At 38.6% G+C, this 19,564-nt stretch overlaps 1 protein-coding gene across 1 annotated transcript in view; it reads right to left on the reverse strand.

The window, feature by feature from the left end:
• Positions 1-12,931: 12,931 nt before the first annotated feature.
• The window catches only part of LOC120537014 (ATP-sensitive inward rectifier potassium channel 12), a 107,919-nt gene continuing 101,286 nt past the window's right edge, over positions 12,932-19,564 (reverse strand). Inside the window, exon 3 of the mRNA XM_039765608.1 lies at positions 12,932-15,512. Within this exon, the coding sequence (XP_039621542.1) occupies positions 14,066-15,512 (1,447 nt within the window). The 3' untranslated portion in view covers positions 12,932-14,065. The remainder of the gene's footprint in view (positions 15,513-19,564) is intronic.

Here is a 19,564-nt window from a genome sequence, read left to right on the forward strand (position 1 = left end):
ATGTTAAGACAATTTATTCTTTTATTTGTGCAACTTTCAACGTTGTGAGGCTATTTGCTATAATCTGGGGCCACGTCAAGTTAGAGCTTTAAAGGCAAACATCCCTGGCACTCATTTATATATGGGAGGTGCATGAGAAGAATAGAATGTGCATAGGCAGGCTGAACTGGGCCCATGGGGGGGGCGACACCCTAACATTCAAGATTTTCCGTTTTATACTACATTGTGATGAAAACAAACGTCATCATTTTATTTTATTCTACAAAGATATATTGCAATGTACTGTATATTAATAACAACTAACATTTTTAAATGATTTTTTTGAGAAGTTATTTTTATAAAATTTAAAACTTGAATCATGAGCATTTAAAACTGGCATTTCTTTTGTACTGCACCTTTCATAGTGAACATTACCAGCTTAATACATTATGTACTGTATATAAATGTAATGTGAATACATTTCATAGTAATGTAATATGACATATTACTTGAATGCATTGCATAATATATCAATAAATGAATATATCACTAGTTTGTTTCAATATTTGTGTGTTAAATTGACTTAATGCATGTGACAGTTCTTCTTTCACATAATGTCTGGTAGCGACGTCTGATTTCTTCACATTCAGATATCTGAAACTCAAATCATGATAGTATGTTCCTTTACATTTTTAAAATATCTCAGATCCATTTTATAATATCAGAAATGTTTTCACATTTTGCAAAATAACTCCCTGCATATTCCTAAATGTCTCACATCCATATTTAAATATTATAACTTGTATGAATTATAAGATACTTGAAATTGATTGTGAGATTATGCAAAAGTCATTCATGTAAAATATTTTATTCTTTCAATAGAACTTACTGTTTATTTTAAGGTTATCTCTAAATATATCTGAGAAATGGGTAGTGATGCCACGAAAACTTGTTTTGTAGTTAATTTTGCAATTGCAAAACACAAAACACATTAAAATAAGGTTTTTGGGGTGGAACATGATGAATATTCCTCATGTCAAACTGAAGTCTCTATCCATGGCCATCCTCCAACACTAAATGTACTACATAGTGTTAGAATTCAATACAACTGTTTGGGCAGTCTGAAGGACTAGTAGGATGATCTGTTCTACACCTTTCTGTAAAATAAATCAGACAAATGTAAAAATGAATAAAATTAGTGTTTTGTAGTTTTCACCTAATGGGTTGTTGTGGAGCTCACAATTAACAAAGCTGTCAATAAACAAAACCAGGACCCATTTCATAAAATGAATCCACATCTTTAAAATAGAATGGGTTTATGGTGAGCTGTTTTAACATCTAATGTCTGATGCCACTTCCTGTGTTTGATTGTGTTTTGACTAGTCGGAATTCAGATTGCAACTATCAGCAATTCCAGTTTGACACATGAAAACTGAAATTCTCTTCCCAAGACTTATATGGAGTGTTTGATCTCAGATATCTGTAATTACATTTTCACAAGCTGATATTATATTTGCATACACACATTTAATATATTTAATTAAGGAAATCTCAAATTATGTTTTTGATATCTAAATTGCAATTTGTACATTAGAACACTCTAGACAACAACAGGCCATTCAGCCCAACAAAGCTTGCCAGTCCTATCCACTTTTTTCTTCCAAAAAAAATCAAGTGTAATCAGTGAAAATTTAAATAACCATATTTGCAATTGGAATTATAATTAGGAATAACTACAGATATTTACTATTTCAAATTACTTAGTGAAAATATAACCATAGATGTCTTTAGGTTGAAATTTGATTATTCAAAAGATAGAGGGTACCTCAAATTGACACCTCTATGAAAGCCAGTTGAAAATGTTGCTCTAATATATACAGTATATCACAAAGTACTTTATATATAACCTCTAATTTACATTCCGAATAGTTAGTTTTGAATTGTACAGTAGATATCTATGGTTCTTATGAAGCGTTTGTTCCTGCCTTACACTGATTGCTTACTAAAATTGTCTCCATCTTCCCTGCAACCCTGCTCTGGATAAGCAGGTTTGGAAAATGGATGTAGCTCTCATTTTGACTAGTCAAACTTATATTGTAGACAATTCCAATTCAAATTCTGACTAGTTAGAAATGTGTTTTGGATATTGAAAATGCAGTTTTAAATGTGTAAGTATGTAATGATGACTATGGTGAACCAGCTAGCTACTGTATATGCGCAAGCATAAAAAGACAGCAATTAAGGGTCCAAGTTTATAAATAAACCTGTTGGCTGAAATTAATCACACAAACTAGCAGTTCCCGGAAAAAAAGCAAACAACACTGTCATTTTTAAGCATAGTTTGACTTTTTGTTGCTTAATTACTTGTAAAATTCCTGCTTATGCCTCAGCCAGAACAGATATTAGTCACCTAGATTAAATTTCTTTGGGGCAAATAAAGATCTATCTATCTATCTATCTATCTATCTATCTATCTATCTATCTATCTATCTATCTATCTATCTATCTATCTATCTATCTATCATATAGTGCCCTTCACATCTATCTATCTATCTATCTATCTATCTATCTATCTATCTATCTATCTATCTATCTATCTATCTATCTATCTATCTATCTATCTATCTATCTATCTATCTATCTATCTAGTACATTTTCTCTGTTACATATTGCCTTATCAATTGTGGATGAATAGATATGTTCCGGGCAGCACGGTGGCGCAGTGGTAACACTGCTGCCTCGCAGTTAGGAGACCCGGGTTTGCTCCCCGAGTCCTCCCTCCGTGGAGTTTGCATGTTCTCCCCGTGTCTGCGTCGGTTTCCTCCGGGCGCTCCGGTTTCCTCCCACATTCCGAAGACATGCAGGTTAGGTGGAATTGTAATTCTAAATTGGCCTTGGTGTTTGTGTGTGTCCTGCAGTAGGTTGGCACCCTGCCCGGGATTGGTTCCTGCCCTGTGTTGGCTGGGATTGGCTCCAGCAGAACCCTGTGACCCTGTGTTCAGATTTAGCGGGTTGGAAACTGGATGGATGGATAGATATGTTCCATTTGCATTGTATTTATGTTGATAAATATCTCAATTAATCTCTATTATCTATCCTACCTACTATAGTAAAATTTAAATCCATCTAAATTACCTACTAAATTAAAATTAAAATCTATCTATCTATCTATCTATCTATCTATCTATCTATCTATCTATCTATCTATCTATCTATCTGAAATGGAGGGACAATTTGTCCTGACCTGTTCCTAGAGTCATATATAAGTTTAAACCTTTAACACTGAACACATGACAAAAAGGAAACATCTCTGAAAATCTGCTTAGCTTGGATATTCTCTATAATTAGGCTTCCTGTGACAAATAAAATGTACAGTCCAGGTGGAAAGAAATAATTGAAAGAGGAAAGAATATATAAGGATTTTTTTTTCTGGCAGGTTGGCTTCTATCCTCTTGTATAAGAGGCTTCACCAAGAGAATATTACAGTTGTTCATTTGTAATGCAAACCGCATTTCAGAATGTGTGCTGCCTGGAACTGCCCACTTTGTTCCTCTCAAATTTAGAAATTTACCAAGGATCAATGCAGATTTAGCAGGCTGTAATCCCTTCAGTGTCTAGCACAACATTGCTGTCTTTTTTGTTTTTCTCAAATCATATATAAAGTGCAAAAAAAATTAACTGATATACGATTTCATGTAGAGCTTCCAAAAGTGCATAAATAATTGTATACATGTGCAGCATTGATTAACTGTATGCACTGAAAATGCATCTGAAATTAAACTACCAATTTGATTCTAACAGTCTATCTGTGTTTTTTGCTGAGCAGTCATTGCTGTAAATCAACATTAAGGATGTGAGCTGCCCCAGACTGGAGCTGGTTAGAGTCCTCGTATCACAGGCATCACTATATTTACCTGAGGCAGCTGACTAATTTGTTAGACATAAGTATGAAATGTAACAAAAATCACTGGACTGCTGGGTCTGCATGAGTGACCCAATTCTTTGCTGCACTCCTTACTTGCTGGTGGTGCTAATAGAAAAACTCCAAATATTCAGCCCTGCTAAGAAACAGACAGCCACTTCAATGTCTATTGTCTTTCTCAACCATGTTGGCTTAAAATAACCACTAAATCTCAATTAAATAATTTTGAATGTTATCAATTTTCTAGTTAAACAGATTAAACTTTACCACAAATGGATGATTTTATAGAGACAAAGAAGCCGGTTACTCAAATATAGGGGCACAAGGGTCCGTGGCACGCAAGAACGGCTGCCAGTGAATCTTCAGAAGGATCGCTGGCTTGGCTCAGCTTATGGTGTTTTCGAAAGTGAGCACAAATGCCGTTACCTCTGAACCGAAATGAGTGGTGCAAAGCGAAAGGCAAGCAGCGCTTGAGGCAGATGAGAGGGTTGCGGAGCTGCATGGTAGAAGTTGTGTACCATTATAGAGCAGCTGAGGAAGGAGACCATGGATTCAGTTGCGGAATAATTCTTAGGTACCAATATGTCTTCCTTTCTACCCGTAACAACTTTAAAAATAACAAAAAAACAAATTTTAGTGAATTGTGAAACTGCATGTAAAATTAATTTTAGGGGTAATTTTACAAAATGGTATGTGAAATGTGTTTTGCCCGTCACTAATGGCGACTGTGGAATTATACGATTATACAGTAAGAGAGGTCTAATTTCCCTGAGGCATGACCATAAGGCGTACACCACAGCTAGGATGCTATAACTTTGAGGCAGAAAAGCCAACCATGTTACTACAAATAATTTCCGCATTGGCTGTTTTGTTGCTTGTTTCCAAAAACAATTACAGTTGTGTTATTCTTAAAACAATATTCTGGACTACCCACAGATTTTAACATTGGCTAAAATATTAACTCCATGACCCACCCATCATTATTATTCCATAAAGTTTCAAATAAAACATAGGACAGCAGAAACAATGTCATCAAAACATATATGGCCACTGCATTCTTGTGCTAAATAATCACTCCTGGCTATGGCACTACAGTAGGTGGGAGAAGCCACGTTATTCCAGTTGGGACCAACTCTGGTACTTCACAAGTAGTGATGGGTTAATCAATTAAACCAGGAATTGCACGACTCTTAACCTGTGCGATAACAGCAATAACCTATCTGCTGCTGCTTTTACACCGTTATACATATGCTATACTTTGTATTTGTACTTTTGTTTGAAGTTCAAATTTCTACTGTTAAACCATCATGGAGATATTTTGATTTTAGCACATAATGCCTCATATCTCAGTTGACCATAAACAAGACTGGAGAAAAGTAACTCTACTAAACGTTAAAGTAAGTTAATATGTGAATTTTCACACTTGTCATTTGAAATAAGCACCAGGAGCTCATCAGATTGTAATGTTTAAGCCAGGGAGTTTACTTTTTTTCATTCATTTAAAAATTATTTGGTTGTGAATGTTTATGTTGATATTGTTATTTATGTTTATTCTTTATGTAATTATGTATTTTTGTCAGTTTGTTTAATTGTTTGGTTTCCATGTGTGGATGATGGTTCTGCCATGTCCTTTCTATTTGTTAGGTGGCGCCACTTCTCAATCTCCACTAAAGGATGCCTCGCAGGCCTATAAAGACTCATGGGAACTGCAGTCCCTCTGTGGCCACTGTGTACGTGCTTGGTGATTGGTGAGTGTTTCTGTTTTGCTGTTCTGTATTGCTTTTTCTTTGTTTCTATTGGGTTTTTGAACTTTTTGTTCTGTTTTTTGACCTCTTTTTCTTGGATTGTACATTGGGATTATGTTTGCAATTAAATTGATTTTATATGCACCTTCTTTGGTGCCTTTTTGCTATTTGAGCTTTCATTTGTTATAGAGTACTTTTGAAATAAATATTTTATCTATAAACATTCCTTGTTTGGCCTTTTCCATTTCATAGGCAAGAGTTTGCAGTCATTGCTTCTCTAGTGGGCATTGTTTTGATATATTGGGACTTTTACAAATATATTTCCAGAACTTTTATTTAGAAACACATTTTTGTTCTGGTGTATGCTGATGCCTGCCAGTGTTGGATGTTCTCAGGCTGCCTTTGTGTGCTCCTTCTCTGGGAGATCAGTTGAGATTCTGGCCTGCTTTCCTGAACTTTCTGGAAGCATCACACCACTTTTTTGCATATATACTGTATCTGCTTTAATAAGATTGATTATATCTTACACAAAATGACATCACACATTAACTATTTACAATTTACCTCACCCACACAAGAAAGCAGGCAGTTTTCTTTTATATATATACTATACTATATCCACTATACTATATCTATCTATCCATCTATACTATATCCATCCATCCATTTTCTAACCCGCTGAATCCGAATACAGGGTCACGAGGGTCTGCTGGAGCCAATCCCAGCCAACACAGGGCACAAGGCAGGAACCAATCCTGGGCAGGGTGCCAACCCACTGCAGGACACACACAAACACACCCACACACCAAGCACACACTAGGGCCAATTTAGAATCACCAATCCACCTAACTGGCATGCCTTTGGATTGTGGGAGGAAACCGGAGCGCCCGGAGGAAACCCACGCAGACACGGGGAGAACATGCAAACTCCACGCAGGGAGGACCCGGTGAAGCGAACCCAGGTCTCCTAACTGCGAGGCAGCAGTGCTACCACTGCACCACCGTGCTGCCCATATATATATATTTGTATATATATATACAAAGGTGGGAAATAGTAGGCTTACATTTGTTCATGTGGAAAAAGACTATGAAGGTTATGAATATTATCCATCCATCCATTATCCAACCTGCTCTATCCTAACTACAGGATCACGAGGTTTCAGCTGGAGCCAATACCAGCCAACACAGGGTGCAAGTCAGGAAACAACCACCGGCAGGGCGCCAGCCCACCGCAGGTTATGAATATTGGTATAGCTTTATTAACACAATAGCTTTATTATTATTATTATTATTATTATTATTATTATTAACTCAATAACTTCATTAACTCAAAAGAATGTCACAATGGCACAGTACACTTAGCTATAATCTTGTAAGTGCAATGATAAACCTGCTTTTCCCCACCCCTGTATGTATATATATATATATATATATATATATATATATATATATATATATATATATATATACTGTATATCTTATATATAAACGTCTATGCATGGAAGTGTGTGTGTCTGTCTGCCCGGAAGTGAGAGGTGGAGTCAGGCTAAAGACTCCACCTCTGAGGATACACAAGAGAGGCCATCACGTCGGCAAAATGAAACCTCTTAGGAGAGACACCTGACATCAATTACCTGACATTGCTACATTTCAATTTTTTTCTGATGATTTCAGTAGTTTCTAGGACCCCATGCTTTATATATATATATATATATATATATATATATATATATATATACATACTGTGGCAGCCAGTCGGGCAGCCCCGGCAGCATATATACCAAAGGAGCAAGCATGGGAAACACAACATCTCCCCCTGGACGCTAGATGGCAGACTCCTTGGGTTGCAGCGGTGCCTCGGACTCCCGCAGGGCTTCATGGGGGTTGGAGTTTGGTGCAGCCCTGTTGGGTTCCACAGGCACCACCAGGGAGTGCTGCAGCAGAAGCTGAAGACAAAAACAATTGTTTTATATTACATGTTCCTCCAGTCCAGTCTGTGTTGGGCTGGGTGCCTTTATAGTGCCTTTTAACTATATATATATATATATATATATATATATATATATATATATATATATATATATATATATATATATATAATATAAATAAAAAGATAGCAAAAGCTATGATCTGCTTCTCGTAACTGGGAGGACATAGTGGGCCAACCACAAATGTGACTTGGTAAGTAGCCATCTAAATAATCAGATTGCAATTCAGACATAAGATTATATATATATATATATATATATATATATATATATATATATATATTGTTGCAAGCCACTGGGGGTGGTATCCAGCTGGGATGCCTGGAAGGACCGGAGGAGGCTTTGGGGACTACGGGAACTGAGCATGAAAGCTGAACCCTGTAGGGGTCCGTGGTCACCACCAGGGGGCATCCCAATATCTGAGGAGCCCTGGCCCTTGGCACTTCCGCCACACCCGGAGGTGCCAGGGGAAGGAAGACCAGGGACACCCTGAGTGCTTCTGGGTGCACAGCTGTTACTTCCGCCACACTGGGAAGTGCTGGCGGAAGATTATCAGGAGGCACATGGAGTACATCCGGGTGATGATAAAAGGGGCCGCCTCCCTCCATTCGAGGGCTGGAGTCGGGTGAAGAGAGGACAAAGTCTTGTTGGAGAGGAGTGGAGGCAGCCTGAAGAAAGAGGCATTGGGTAGAGGCCTGGACTTTTGGGGGAGTTGTTTGGGGTTGTGTGCACTGTCGTAAATAGTAAATTATGTATAATAAATGTGTTTGGTTTGAACCATCGCTGTCCGCCTGTCTGTGTCCAGGCTGTGTTCCATTATATTTATATATATAGTCACACAACTGTGCTTGGGAGTCAACCCGAAGGGACCTGAAAACTTCAATCCCACACCAGACGGGGGGCCGGCGGGTTGCACTAAACCTCTCTATTTTCTCTCAGCAGACCAAATACAGGAAATCCTTCCTGTCCCGGCCCTGAGGACATCACTTCCTGTTCTGGTCCCGAAGATGTCACTTCCTAAAAAAACAGATTATAAAGACCCATCATCCTTCATATCTAATCAGTTCTACTTTGTACTCAAACCTGTAGACATTGTACTCAACTAAAAGCCTTTTGCAGCTAGGGAAACTATACGGGTGGCTGCCCCAAATCTTTGTTGTGTGTTCAGTCATTATATATATGCAGTAGTTAAGAAGTTATTTCCCAGCACTCCATGTGAACAGTGTGGCTCAGAGCAAATATGCATGAGATTTTTCTAAAGGGTGAAAAGCGCTACAGAATAAAATAATCAACTTAACAAAAACATAACCCAGCAATAATGACTGAGAAAAATTATTTCAGTGCAATAGTAAGTTATACCTGCCTATAACTGACTAGTGAGTTTGATGGAAATAGGTGCAGCTGTCCTTTAAAAGATGAATTAATAAATAATACAATACTGAAACAATATTGTATCTTCACTATAAGTTTGGGCATGAAAAATGGCTAAAGGGCTGACCTTGATGTGTAAACAAAAGAAACAAGTGAATTCTCATTTTATGGTATATGAATGAGCAGTTTGCTTCAGCTATAAGGAAGTTTAGACCTATATAATGGTATATCCTAGTAATAATCAAGTGATTGATAGTAATTATTAGGAGTGGCTTTAACTCATGATGCTGTATACGGTATATCTGGTGAGCAATGGGCAATAAGTAATTTTTTTAAATTGATTCAATTACAGAGAAGACACACTTTCAGACATATAAGTGTTTACCTAATGCACAATGTCCTGCAGTATTGAACAAGTGTTGTATCTCACGGTAACAAAAAACTTTATGATTTGTCAATTGCCAATACAAACAGTACAACACCCAGCTGAGTTTTCTATCTTCAGATCATTCGTGGAGTTTGATGGAGCTGATAGAGATGCCTGTAAGTTCTTTTAATTTCCAGGGAGAGATGACTGGAGCCGAACAAGTGAGGAAGTTTATCATGCTTGCTGTGTGCCTTTAAAAGACTCCAATATTGTTCCTTCCAGTTCAAAAACAGGATTTTTCTGAGCATTACTTATATTTATATATATTGTATATAAGTATATCTACGTATATACTGTGTAATAAATATCTAGTCATACGTGTAAACATGGGGAGTGTCTTGCTCTTTTTGCAGAGCAACAGGGGGAAGTGAGAGGGTGTAGCACTAATTTGGAATTCACTTTCCATAGAGAGAATGAGAATGCCCTGAAAGACAAGTGGCATCACTTCTGGTATTACTCCTCCTGGTCACACACCTACTTAGACCACTGACTACCCAGACGTCTGCCTTCAGTCGGGGACCTGCATTTGAAGAGGACGCAGCTCCACCTTAAAAGTATGCTTTTTATGCAACCAGCTCAGAGGACAAATGGAACCAAAGATAGATGTGGACTTTTTCACATTTTCTTTATTATTTTAGCAGGACATTAATGGGATTTGCAATTGAGCTCTCCTTGTTTTATGACTTTTTTTTACAATTTATATGTTTATATGGCACACCTAATGAAGACTATACAGCCGAAACTTTGCGCCTATTCACTTGTTTCCTTTTCAGCTTGGAAATAACCTTAAATGTAAACCCTACACTTATTCCATTATCCACATACAGTATACAGTGGTGTGAAAAACTATTTGCCCCCTTCCTGATTTCTTATTCTTTTGCATGTTTGTCACACAAAATGTTTCTGATCATCAAACACATTTAACCATTAGTCAAATATAACACAAGTAAACACAAAATGCAGTTTTTAAATGATGGTTTTTATTATTTAGGGAGAAAAAATCCAAACCTACATGGCCCTGTGTGAAAAAGTAATTACCCCCTTAACCTAATAACTGGTTGGGCCACCCTTAGCAGCAATAACTGCAATCAAGCGTTTGCGATAACTTGCAGTGAGTCTTTTACAGCGCTCTGGAGGAATTTTGGCCCACTCATCTTTGCAGAATTGTTGTAATTCAGCTTTATTTGAGGGTTTTCTAGCATGAACCGCCTTTTTAAGGTCATGCCATAGCATCTCAATTGGATTCAGGTCAGGACTTTGACTAGGCCACTCCAAAGTCTTCATTTTGTTTTTCTTCAGCCATTCAGAGGTGGATTTGCTGGTGTGTTTTGGGTCATTGTCCTGTTGCAGCACTCAAGATCGCTTCAGCTTGAGTTGACGAACAGATGGCCGGACATTCTCCTTCAGGATTTTTTGGTAGACAGTAGAATTCATGGTTCCATCTATCACAGCAAGCCTTCCAGGTCCTGAAGCAGCAAAACAACCCCAGACCATCACACTACCACCACCATATTTTACTGTTGGTATGATGTTCTTTTTCTGAAATGCTGTGTTCCTTTTACGCCAGATGTAAAGGGACATTTGCCTTCCAAAAGTTCAACTTTTGTCTCATCAGTCCACAAGGTATTTTCCCAAAAGTCTTAGCAATCATTGAGATGTTTCTTAGCAAAATTGAGACGAGCCCTAATGTTCTTTTGCTTAACAGTGGTTTGCGTCTTGGAAATCTGCCATGCAGGCCGTTTTTGCCCAGTCTCTTTCTTATGGTGGAGTCGTGAACACTGACCTTAATTGAGGCAAGTGAAGCCTGCAGTTCTTTAGACGTTGTCCTGGGGTCTTTGTGACCTCTCGGATGAGTCGTCTCTGCGCTCTTGGGGTAATTTTGGTCGGCCGGCCACTCCTGGGAAGGTTCACCACTGTTCCATGTTTGTGCCATTTGTGGATAATGGCTCTCACTGTGGTTCACTGGAGTCCCAAAGCTTTAGAAATGGCTTTATAACCTTTACCAGACTGATAGATCTCAATCACTTCTGTTCTCATTTGTTCCTGAATTTCTTTGGATCTTGGCATGATGTCTAGCTTTTGAGGTGCTTTTGGTCTACTTCTCTGTGTCAGGCAGCTCCTATTTAAGTGATTTCTTGATTGAAACAGGTGTGGCAGTAATTAGGCCTGGGGGTGGCTACGGAAATTGAACTCAGGTGTGATACACCACAGTTAGGTTATTTTTAACAAGGGGCAATTACTTTTCACACAGGGCCATGTAGGTTTGGATTTTTTTTCTCCCTAAATAATAAAAACCATCATTTAAAAACTGCATTTTGTGTTTACTTGTGTTATATTTGACTAATGGTTAAATGTGTTTGATGATCAGAAACATTTTGTGTGACAAACATGCAAAAGAATAAGAAATCAGGAAGGTGGCAAATAGTTTTTCACACCACTGTATGTGTATATATGTATGGAGATAATGTGTGTGTATAACTTTAGTGTTAAACTAGAGAAGTGGAAAGGTGCAGCACAAAGTAAACATTGATTATCTGTCTATTTGGCACAAAAATTATTGTTGCAACATTAAAGCTATTATTTGAATTTTGAAAGCATTTTTAAAATCATATTGAGGGAAATCGCAGTGTTCACTGAACTGTTTTTTGTATTTGGTTATGACAGGCTCACTGGGTGCGGAACCAGAGCCACACTTTTTAGGGACTGTGATAACAACAGCTTAGAAATGTTTGCAATGGTTGCATGATCCAACCAGAAGTGAATGATTGGCCATCATTATTTAAGCTATTGCAAAACAATGCAAATCCAATCCAAATTTTTTTTTAAAAAGTATATAGTTTCATTTCATATATAATTTGATTATTGCGGGGAGCATGGTGTGATGGTGAGGTGAAGTGGGATATTTCAATGCTACTTATCAAAAAAAGGGAAAAAGGTAATTTAATGAGAACGAAAGTCAGATAAACAAACAAAAAAACCACCTAATGCTAAATCAATACCCAAACAATCACTACCCCTCAAAGACATTTCAGTCCCTGGGTGTTCCTCTTAAGAATTGTGCAAAGCAAATGACATGATGAGTGTGGCCTTCCCAGTCACGGGGGAGTCTCTGAATGGAGCCTAATCACTTTGTAGGCTGCACAAACATCTGCTCACTGGAATTACATCCTTCGGCTTTCAAACAGTACAATTTTAGGCTTGTCAAGCTTCAGCTTAAGGCCTATCACATATTTTCTTTGAATTTTCAGAGACACATTTTTAAATATGTTAATCCAATTTTATTACACAGCTCTGAACCATATGTATTATTGTATCAATTTCCATTTACAATATTTGGTTAATAGGAATAACCTTGGGATCAGGGACTGAAATATATTTAGAGTTTTACTTGTTTTTCTTCAAGTACAAGGTCATTGTGCAATTCATGCTATGAAACAGAATTTTTTTTTTCTTTTTTTTTTTTTTTTACATTCAAACATATACAGTATAAATAAGCCCAGAAAAATATTTATAAAAAAAAAAAAAAACAAAGTCTAAGGTCTAAATGAAGTTAAAACAAAAACATCCTCTTCACAGAATTCACAATGCATGCAATGAAAAGTGAACAAAGGAAGTCGCCTCCCATTGTTTGTTGACAAGAGAGTTTACAAAATAAACAGAAGGAGATGGATAGTGAATTAATAATCTGCAGTGGATTAAGAGAAAACAGCTATTTGGATTCCAAAGAAAGCTAATTTGGTACTAAAAACTGCCAACCATTGATTGGAGACAAAGAATTAAAGAGTCCTTTGGAAAACTGTCAACGCCGAACTTTACAGTATTTTTTTCTTTCGTTTTTTTTGTTTTAAGTAAATGAACGGCAGCCTTATGTATAGCGTCCTGGCAGTTTTTCTGGAAGCCAGAAAAGAAACAAAAAAAAAGAGAGAGAAAATCTGCCTGTTTTGTAATTTCAAATGCAGTCAAAGCAAGCCACTGTTAAGAGCAGTGAGCAGTTCTACCTGCCTCCCCTCCTCTCTTCCTCTCCCCGTCACCATTGCAGTTAAACACATCACTTCTCTCATTCCGTTAGGTGAAAATATTGAAAACAAGAAGAAGAAAAAAAAAAAAAAACTGCAGCTGTGCAGAAGTCTAGAAGATTTTTCTTTTTTTGTTATCTTGTTTTATTTTTTTTCCATAAGCCAAGATTGTCTGAGAAGATTGTCTGGCATTTTTATAGAACTGCGTAGGATGGTAACTTTAAAAATGCTGACTTTGTTTGAAAAAACATATAATTGGAATAATAGTTGCCGATTTGACAAATATTGTTGTTTGCTCTCAAACTTCAACTCAATTGCCTCGAAACAAGTCTGCTTAAATGGAGAGGATTTCTACTTCACCTAATCTCTCTTACTAAGACTTAGTCTTCAATGCGAAATGGACAAATTCACAAGAATTTGATAAATCTGAGTAAACAGTCTTAAGGAAGGTGGATTAATTGCAATCGAAAACACCCTGTCCATTTCCGATCCAGATGTACTTGGGAGAAAAAAATCAACATAGGAGTCGATAGTTTTGACAACCTATATGCGATTGTATTTTTTAACTCACCAACACAATCTGGAGGCCTATGATATCCTAGGGAGGTTCGGTGCCAGTCATATTTCCGATTCCTTTCTATATGACAGTGCATCAAGAGGAATAGCGGCTTGCAGCCGATCAAATTCTAATCGGTTTTCTACCTCCAGCACACGCATGACCTCATCAGGCTCACGGAACTCCCTGACTTCGCTGGCTCCCCGGTTGAGCTCGTCTTCATCTTCTTCATCTTCCCTGCAGTGTAGCGCGACTTCATTTTCATAACAGAATGCACTTGGGGGAAGTGGGACAATAGAAGGAGGTGTGAGGTGAGAAGGTTGATGGGACACTACAGATCCTGTAACCTTATAGGCTGCATCACTTAAATCTTTTGCGCTGCAACGTGGGGTAGATGGCACCTCGTATGTCTTGTGGAACCGAGAATAGTCCACCTGGTAGCGATTCTTCTCTTCAAAAACCACTGGCTCAAAACGGTGACCCCACAAAATCTCTCGAGCGAGATAGGAACTCCTTGCCTGTGTGGTCATCGCAGTTGCTTCCACCATCCCTTCCAGGATCACAACTATTTCAAAGTCTTCTGCTTCTAGATCTTCCTTGCTTAGACTATACAGTGGGCTCTGTTCATCAATTTCATGAACGATGACCAAAGGAGAGACTAGAAACAAGCGGTCTAGACCCACATCATAACCTACATTTAGGTCAGTCTGATCCAAAGGGAGGTATTCACCTTCTGCTGTCATGTATGGCTTTATAAGTTGTGCTCTGACATGGGCTTCCACAATGTGACTCTTCCGGAGGTTTCCAACACGCCACATCAAGCAAAGTTTGCCATCTCTCAAAGCAATCACTGCATGGTGGCTAAACAGTAAAGTCTGTGCCCTCTTCTTTGGACGAGCCATTTTGGCCATTATGGTACCAATCATGAAAGAGTCAATGATGCAGCCTACAATAGACTGGACAACTACAGTTGCGACAGCAATTGGACACTCTTCTGTTACACAGCGGAAGCCATATCCAATTGTTGTTTGAGTTTCAATTGAGAACAGAAAGGCCCCAACAAAACTATGAACATGAAGAATGCATGGTTTCCATTCTTTCCCCAGGCCTCCTACTAAGCCATTATGGTCTTGTACTAGGTCAAGATCTCCATGTGCTAGAGCAACTCCCCAAAACACCAGGCCAAAGAGTAACCAGGAAATGAGAAAGGCGGCAGAGAAGATGGCCAGCATGTAGCGCCAACGTATGTCAACACAAGTAGTGAAGATGTCAGCTAGGTACCGTCTGGGCTTGTCATGCATATTGGTGAAAACAACATTACACTGGCCATTCTTCTTCACAAATCGACTTCTGAGTCGTCCACGCCCCATTGTTGAAACCTTACTTCCCATTCCATTGTGGCTGCCATACTGGTGTAGAAGGCTACCAGCCTGGACTCCACCACCTCCATTGTGCAATCCAAGGGTTGATACTTTTAGACCATCCTCATCTGTTGAGACAATGCTGTACCTGCAGGGGGAAATAAAAATAAAATAATCAGAGAATGCATGTGACCAATTGAATATGTTTTTATTTTCACTTCTGAAACTTTATTGAAGTTTGGTACTTTTCAAGTCAAAGTTAATTCTTCACAAACATGTGTAAATGCATTTACCACAAGACATTTTGTTCTAAAGGGAAACATTTTCTAAAAATAAAAAAATTTCTGTTGGCCACACTGATTCTTTACATTGGAGGCTATGGGGCACAGGGGAACAGTTTAAAACCTTTCCAAATACGTCCATTTTGTAAACACAGTTGTTGAATATTGATCCACGTATTATGATTACATACATATTGTAAAATCATTTATACATGTGTGGAAAAATAATAAATAGTTTGATCAATCTGGTGTACATGACAAAATCCATGCAGACCCTGTCTTGTCTATAGTGCACATGACAAGTACAACTTCTTGTTTCTCCTAACGAACAAAAAACCACAAGTGACCAACTGATGAACTAAAACCACAAGTGACCAACTAAATGAACTTAAAGGATGTGGTAAATGCTGATCCAAGCAAAATGTTGTAAGATGTAACGGTTTGAAATTCTTGTGCAACTAAAGTCATAAGACAAAGGCCCTATAAAAGATTTGGGACACCGACCCCTCGAGGCAGATGAAGGGCAGGTGTCCTAGGACTGTGCTTCTCTGTCATCTTACCTTTGCCTAGTGTGTATTAATAAAAGATTTTTTACTAACTTTAATTATATCTCTCTGTCTTCAGTCACAACAAACGACACTATAGAAAAAGTGTCAACACATGTCATTTTATGAACAATAAACACCAATAGGGCGGCACGGTGGCGCAGTGGTAGCGCTGCTGCCTCGCAGTTAGGAGACCCGGGTTTGCTTCCCGGATCCTCCCTGCATGGAGTTTGCATGTTCTCCACGTGTCTGCGTGGGTTTCCTCCGGGCGCTCCGGTTTCCTCCCACAGTCCAAAGACATGCAGATTAGGTGGATTGGCGATTCTAAATTGGCCCTAGTGTGTGCTTGGTGTTTGTGTGTGTCCTGCAGTGGGTTGGCACCCTGCCCAGGATTGATTCCTGCCTTGTGCCCTGTGTTGGCTGGGATTGGCTCCAGCAGACCCCCGTGACTTTGTATTCGGATTCAGCGGGTTAGAAAATGGATGGATGGATGGATAAACACCAATATTATGAGTTGCAGTTATTTTGGAAGAAGTCAGCTGTGCTCAAAAGCTCTTCACTTATTCTTCCTATGCAGCAACCTTTCATCCCCCAGTGTCCTGAAGCACAACGCAAAGTCTTTACAATGCTATTTATGAGAGTCTAAAACTTGAGCCCTTTCTGGGTTTCCTTGTGTGCTTTCTCCAAAACAGCCATTGGCACTCCCTTTCACTCAGTCTTCTTCATCCCATTTTCATTCATTCTTCTCCTGGTTTTATAAAGCATCTTCTAACCCATACACTTAACTAATTTTGTGATTGTTAGTAAACTATTTAAGGCCTCATTGAAGAGCTTTAGGACAAATCACTTGTCACACATGTGCGCCTTTGGACCACTCGCCAGGCTCAGCTGTGGTATGTACTGTATGTGCTACTGCTCCGGGTCGAGAGGAGGTGCTGACACTGACCCTTTCCTTTCTGGTTTCCTGTGCATTTGGGTACTTTCTTGTCTCCATTTCCTGATGTGTGCTTTTCAATCCCTTTTCAACAGAGTTCCTTGAAGAGTCCTTTTCTGTTCATTGTGTACTTAATTGTGTAATTTAGACCACAGGTGTCGAGCTCCGGTCCTGGAGGGCCGCAGTGGCTGCAGGTTTTCATTCTGATCATCTTCCTCATTAGTGACCAGTTTTGGCTGATAATTAACTTCTTTTGTCTTAGTTTTAATTAACTTGACTCAGGCCCCTTAGTTGTCTCTTTTTTCCTTAATTAGCAGCCAAATAATAATGAGACACAAAACGAGCCATCACATGACCAGCTCACCTGTGCCTATCACACAATATCTAAAAATAAAGAAGGGTGAAGGTCTCGGTAAAGTTGATCTCTTAGGTTACCAAAACTTTTTGACGGTGTTCTTAGAAAAAACAGAAAAATCAACAGCATTGGAAATGTCTGCAGTGGCAGAATGAGAGCAGCAACAAGCCACGGAATTACATAACGGGTTTAATCAACAGCAAGAATCAGCTTCTCATCAAGAGACTGGTTGGAGTTTGAAATCCCAGTTTAGCTAGTCAAGTGTTGGCTCGTTTCACATGTCATTTCTGTATGGCTGTCATTTAATGAAGAAAGAAATCAATTCAGAGGACTGAATCCTCCAAAACAGGGCTATTAAAATTAAGGAGTGAATTAGCAGTGAAAACTGCTCGCTGATTAGGAAAAGGGTTAGAATGAAAACCTGCAGCCACTGCGGCCCTCCAGGCCTGGAGTTCGACACCCCTGATTTAGACCACCATACTGACTCACCATAAATTAGACATTCAAGATAAGGTGCATTTATAATAAAATCAGTCAAACTACTGGCAGAAGTTTGGTGAATGAAAATACATGCAGTGAAATGTACAACCCAGCCAATCTTGAAGTTCACACAACAGTCCAGAGTTTGAGTTGTCATATTTTAATGGGTAGATGAAATCTGAATATTTAAATGTAAAATGTTCCCACAGTCAGGGCGGCACCATCATAAAAAAGGACTTTCAACGAGTTCATCCGCGTCTGCTAGTCATAACTAAATGCAGGATTCCCATCCCTGGAGATGGACGTTGACCTTCACCTATTGCATCTCGACAGGGTTTTGTTGCTGTAATTCCTTTTATTTGGCCAATACATATGCTGATCCATTTATCTTGTTTGCCAGTCTTTTTCCTCTGATTGCTGTCCTCCCTCTCCTTTAAGAAATCAGTGTGATTTATGAAAATTACTTCTGAAACCGTACGTCCAACCATAAGGGCTGACGTTGTCAATTTCCTGTCTATTCCCAAAACAGCACATATGGGCGCACAAGCAGACCAGACAGACCACCAGCAAACATGCAACATTTTGTGTGTGGCGGTGCTTTACCTTTGTGATAATAAGCTAGATCATACCGGGCAGAACCCACCCAGATTCACGAATAATGTCCAGGCATATGATTCAAGCCCAGAGCATTGGATATAAAGAAGCTATCATTGTTAGGTTTGCTAAGTGATTAGAATTTGGTTCAGCACTAACTTTAAATCATCTGGCAAAATCCTCAAAAGAAGACTCGGTCATCAGTTACTGTTTTTAGAGATATTAACTTGATTGTGCAGGACCCCCTCACATCCCCTGTTCTTGCTGGTGGATGAATTATAACTTTTAAATTGGAAAATAGCCTGGACTGTATTGGCAAGCCTCCTCTCACCTTTTTTCTTATGTTCTTGTAGAGTTTATAGAGTATCAGTAAATTATTATTAATATTTTACTCTTGTCATCATTCTCATCTAACCTTCTAAATCCACTTTGATATGAAAACACTGAAGGGAAGGCAGGAACCAAAAGTAAACAGTCCTCATTCATACACACCACCACACAAGATCAATAGGGGAATTCACTGTCGTAAATTAACTTAAGAAGTACATTTTTCAGACATGAGAAGAACATCAATAACCATGAGTTCTGCAGCTTTTGGTCAGCAGTGTTACCTTGATAAATCATCAGAAGAAATCTGTCAGAAGAAGAAAGATTAAAATTTAGCATATAATGTAATACTTAGCAGCGTCTGGTGGTGCCATCACATTTTGTTGGCAGTTCCTAGCTGTGAGAACAGTCTGCTCATTTCTATTCAAAATTCCAACTTCTTCAACGTAATTAAAAAGCATTTGAAGACGCTCTTCTTTGGGACATTTCTGTGTAAGCGATACTAGCTCAAGAATTGTAACTCGCTTGTGTTTTGTTCTAAACTCTTTACTTGCGATGATCGGTTTCTGCACCCTTGTCCTATAGCGTTTGTTCCCAAAGAGACCTCCAAGATGATGTCTGCTTGACCTCTTTCACAGGTTGCTTTGGATAAAAGTGTCTGATAAGCAAGTAAATGTAATGTAA

Source organism: Polypterus senegalus, chromosome 10 (genome assembly GCF_016835505.1).
Source record: "Polypterus senegalus isolate Bchr_013 chromosome 10, ASM1683550v1, whole genome shotgun sequence".
Taxonomy (NCBI): Eukaryota; Metazoa; Chordata; class Cladistia; order Polypteriformes; family Polypteridae; genus Polypterus; species Polypterus senegalus.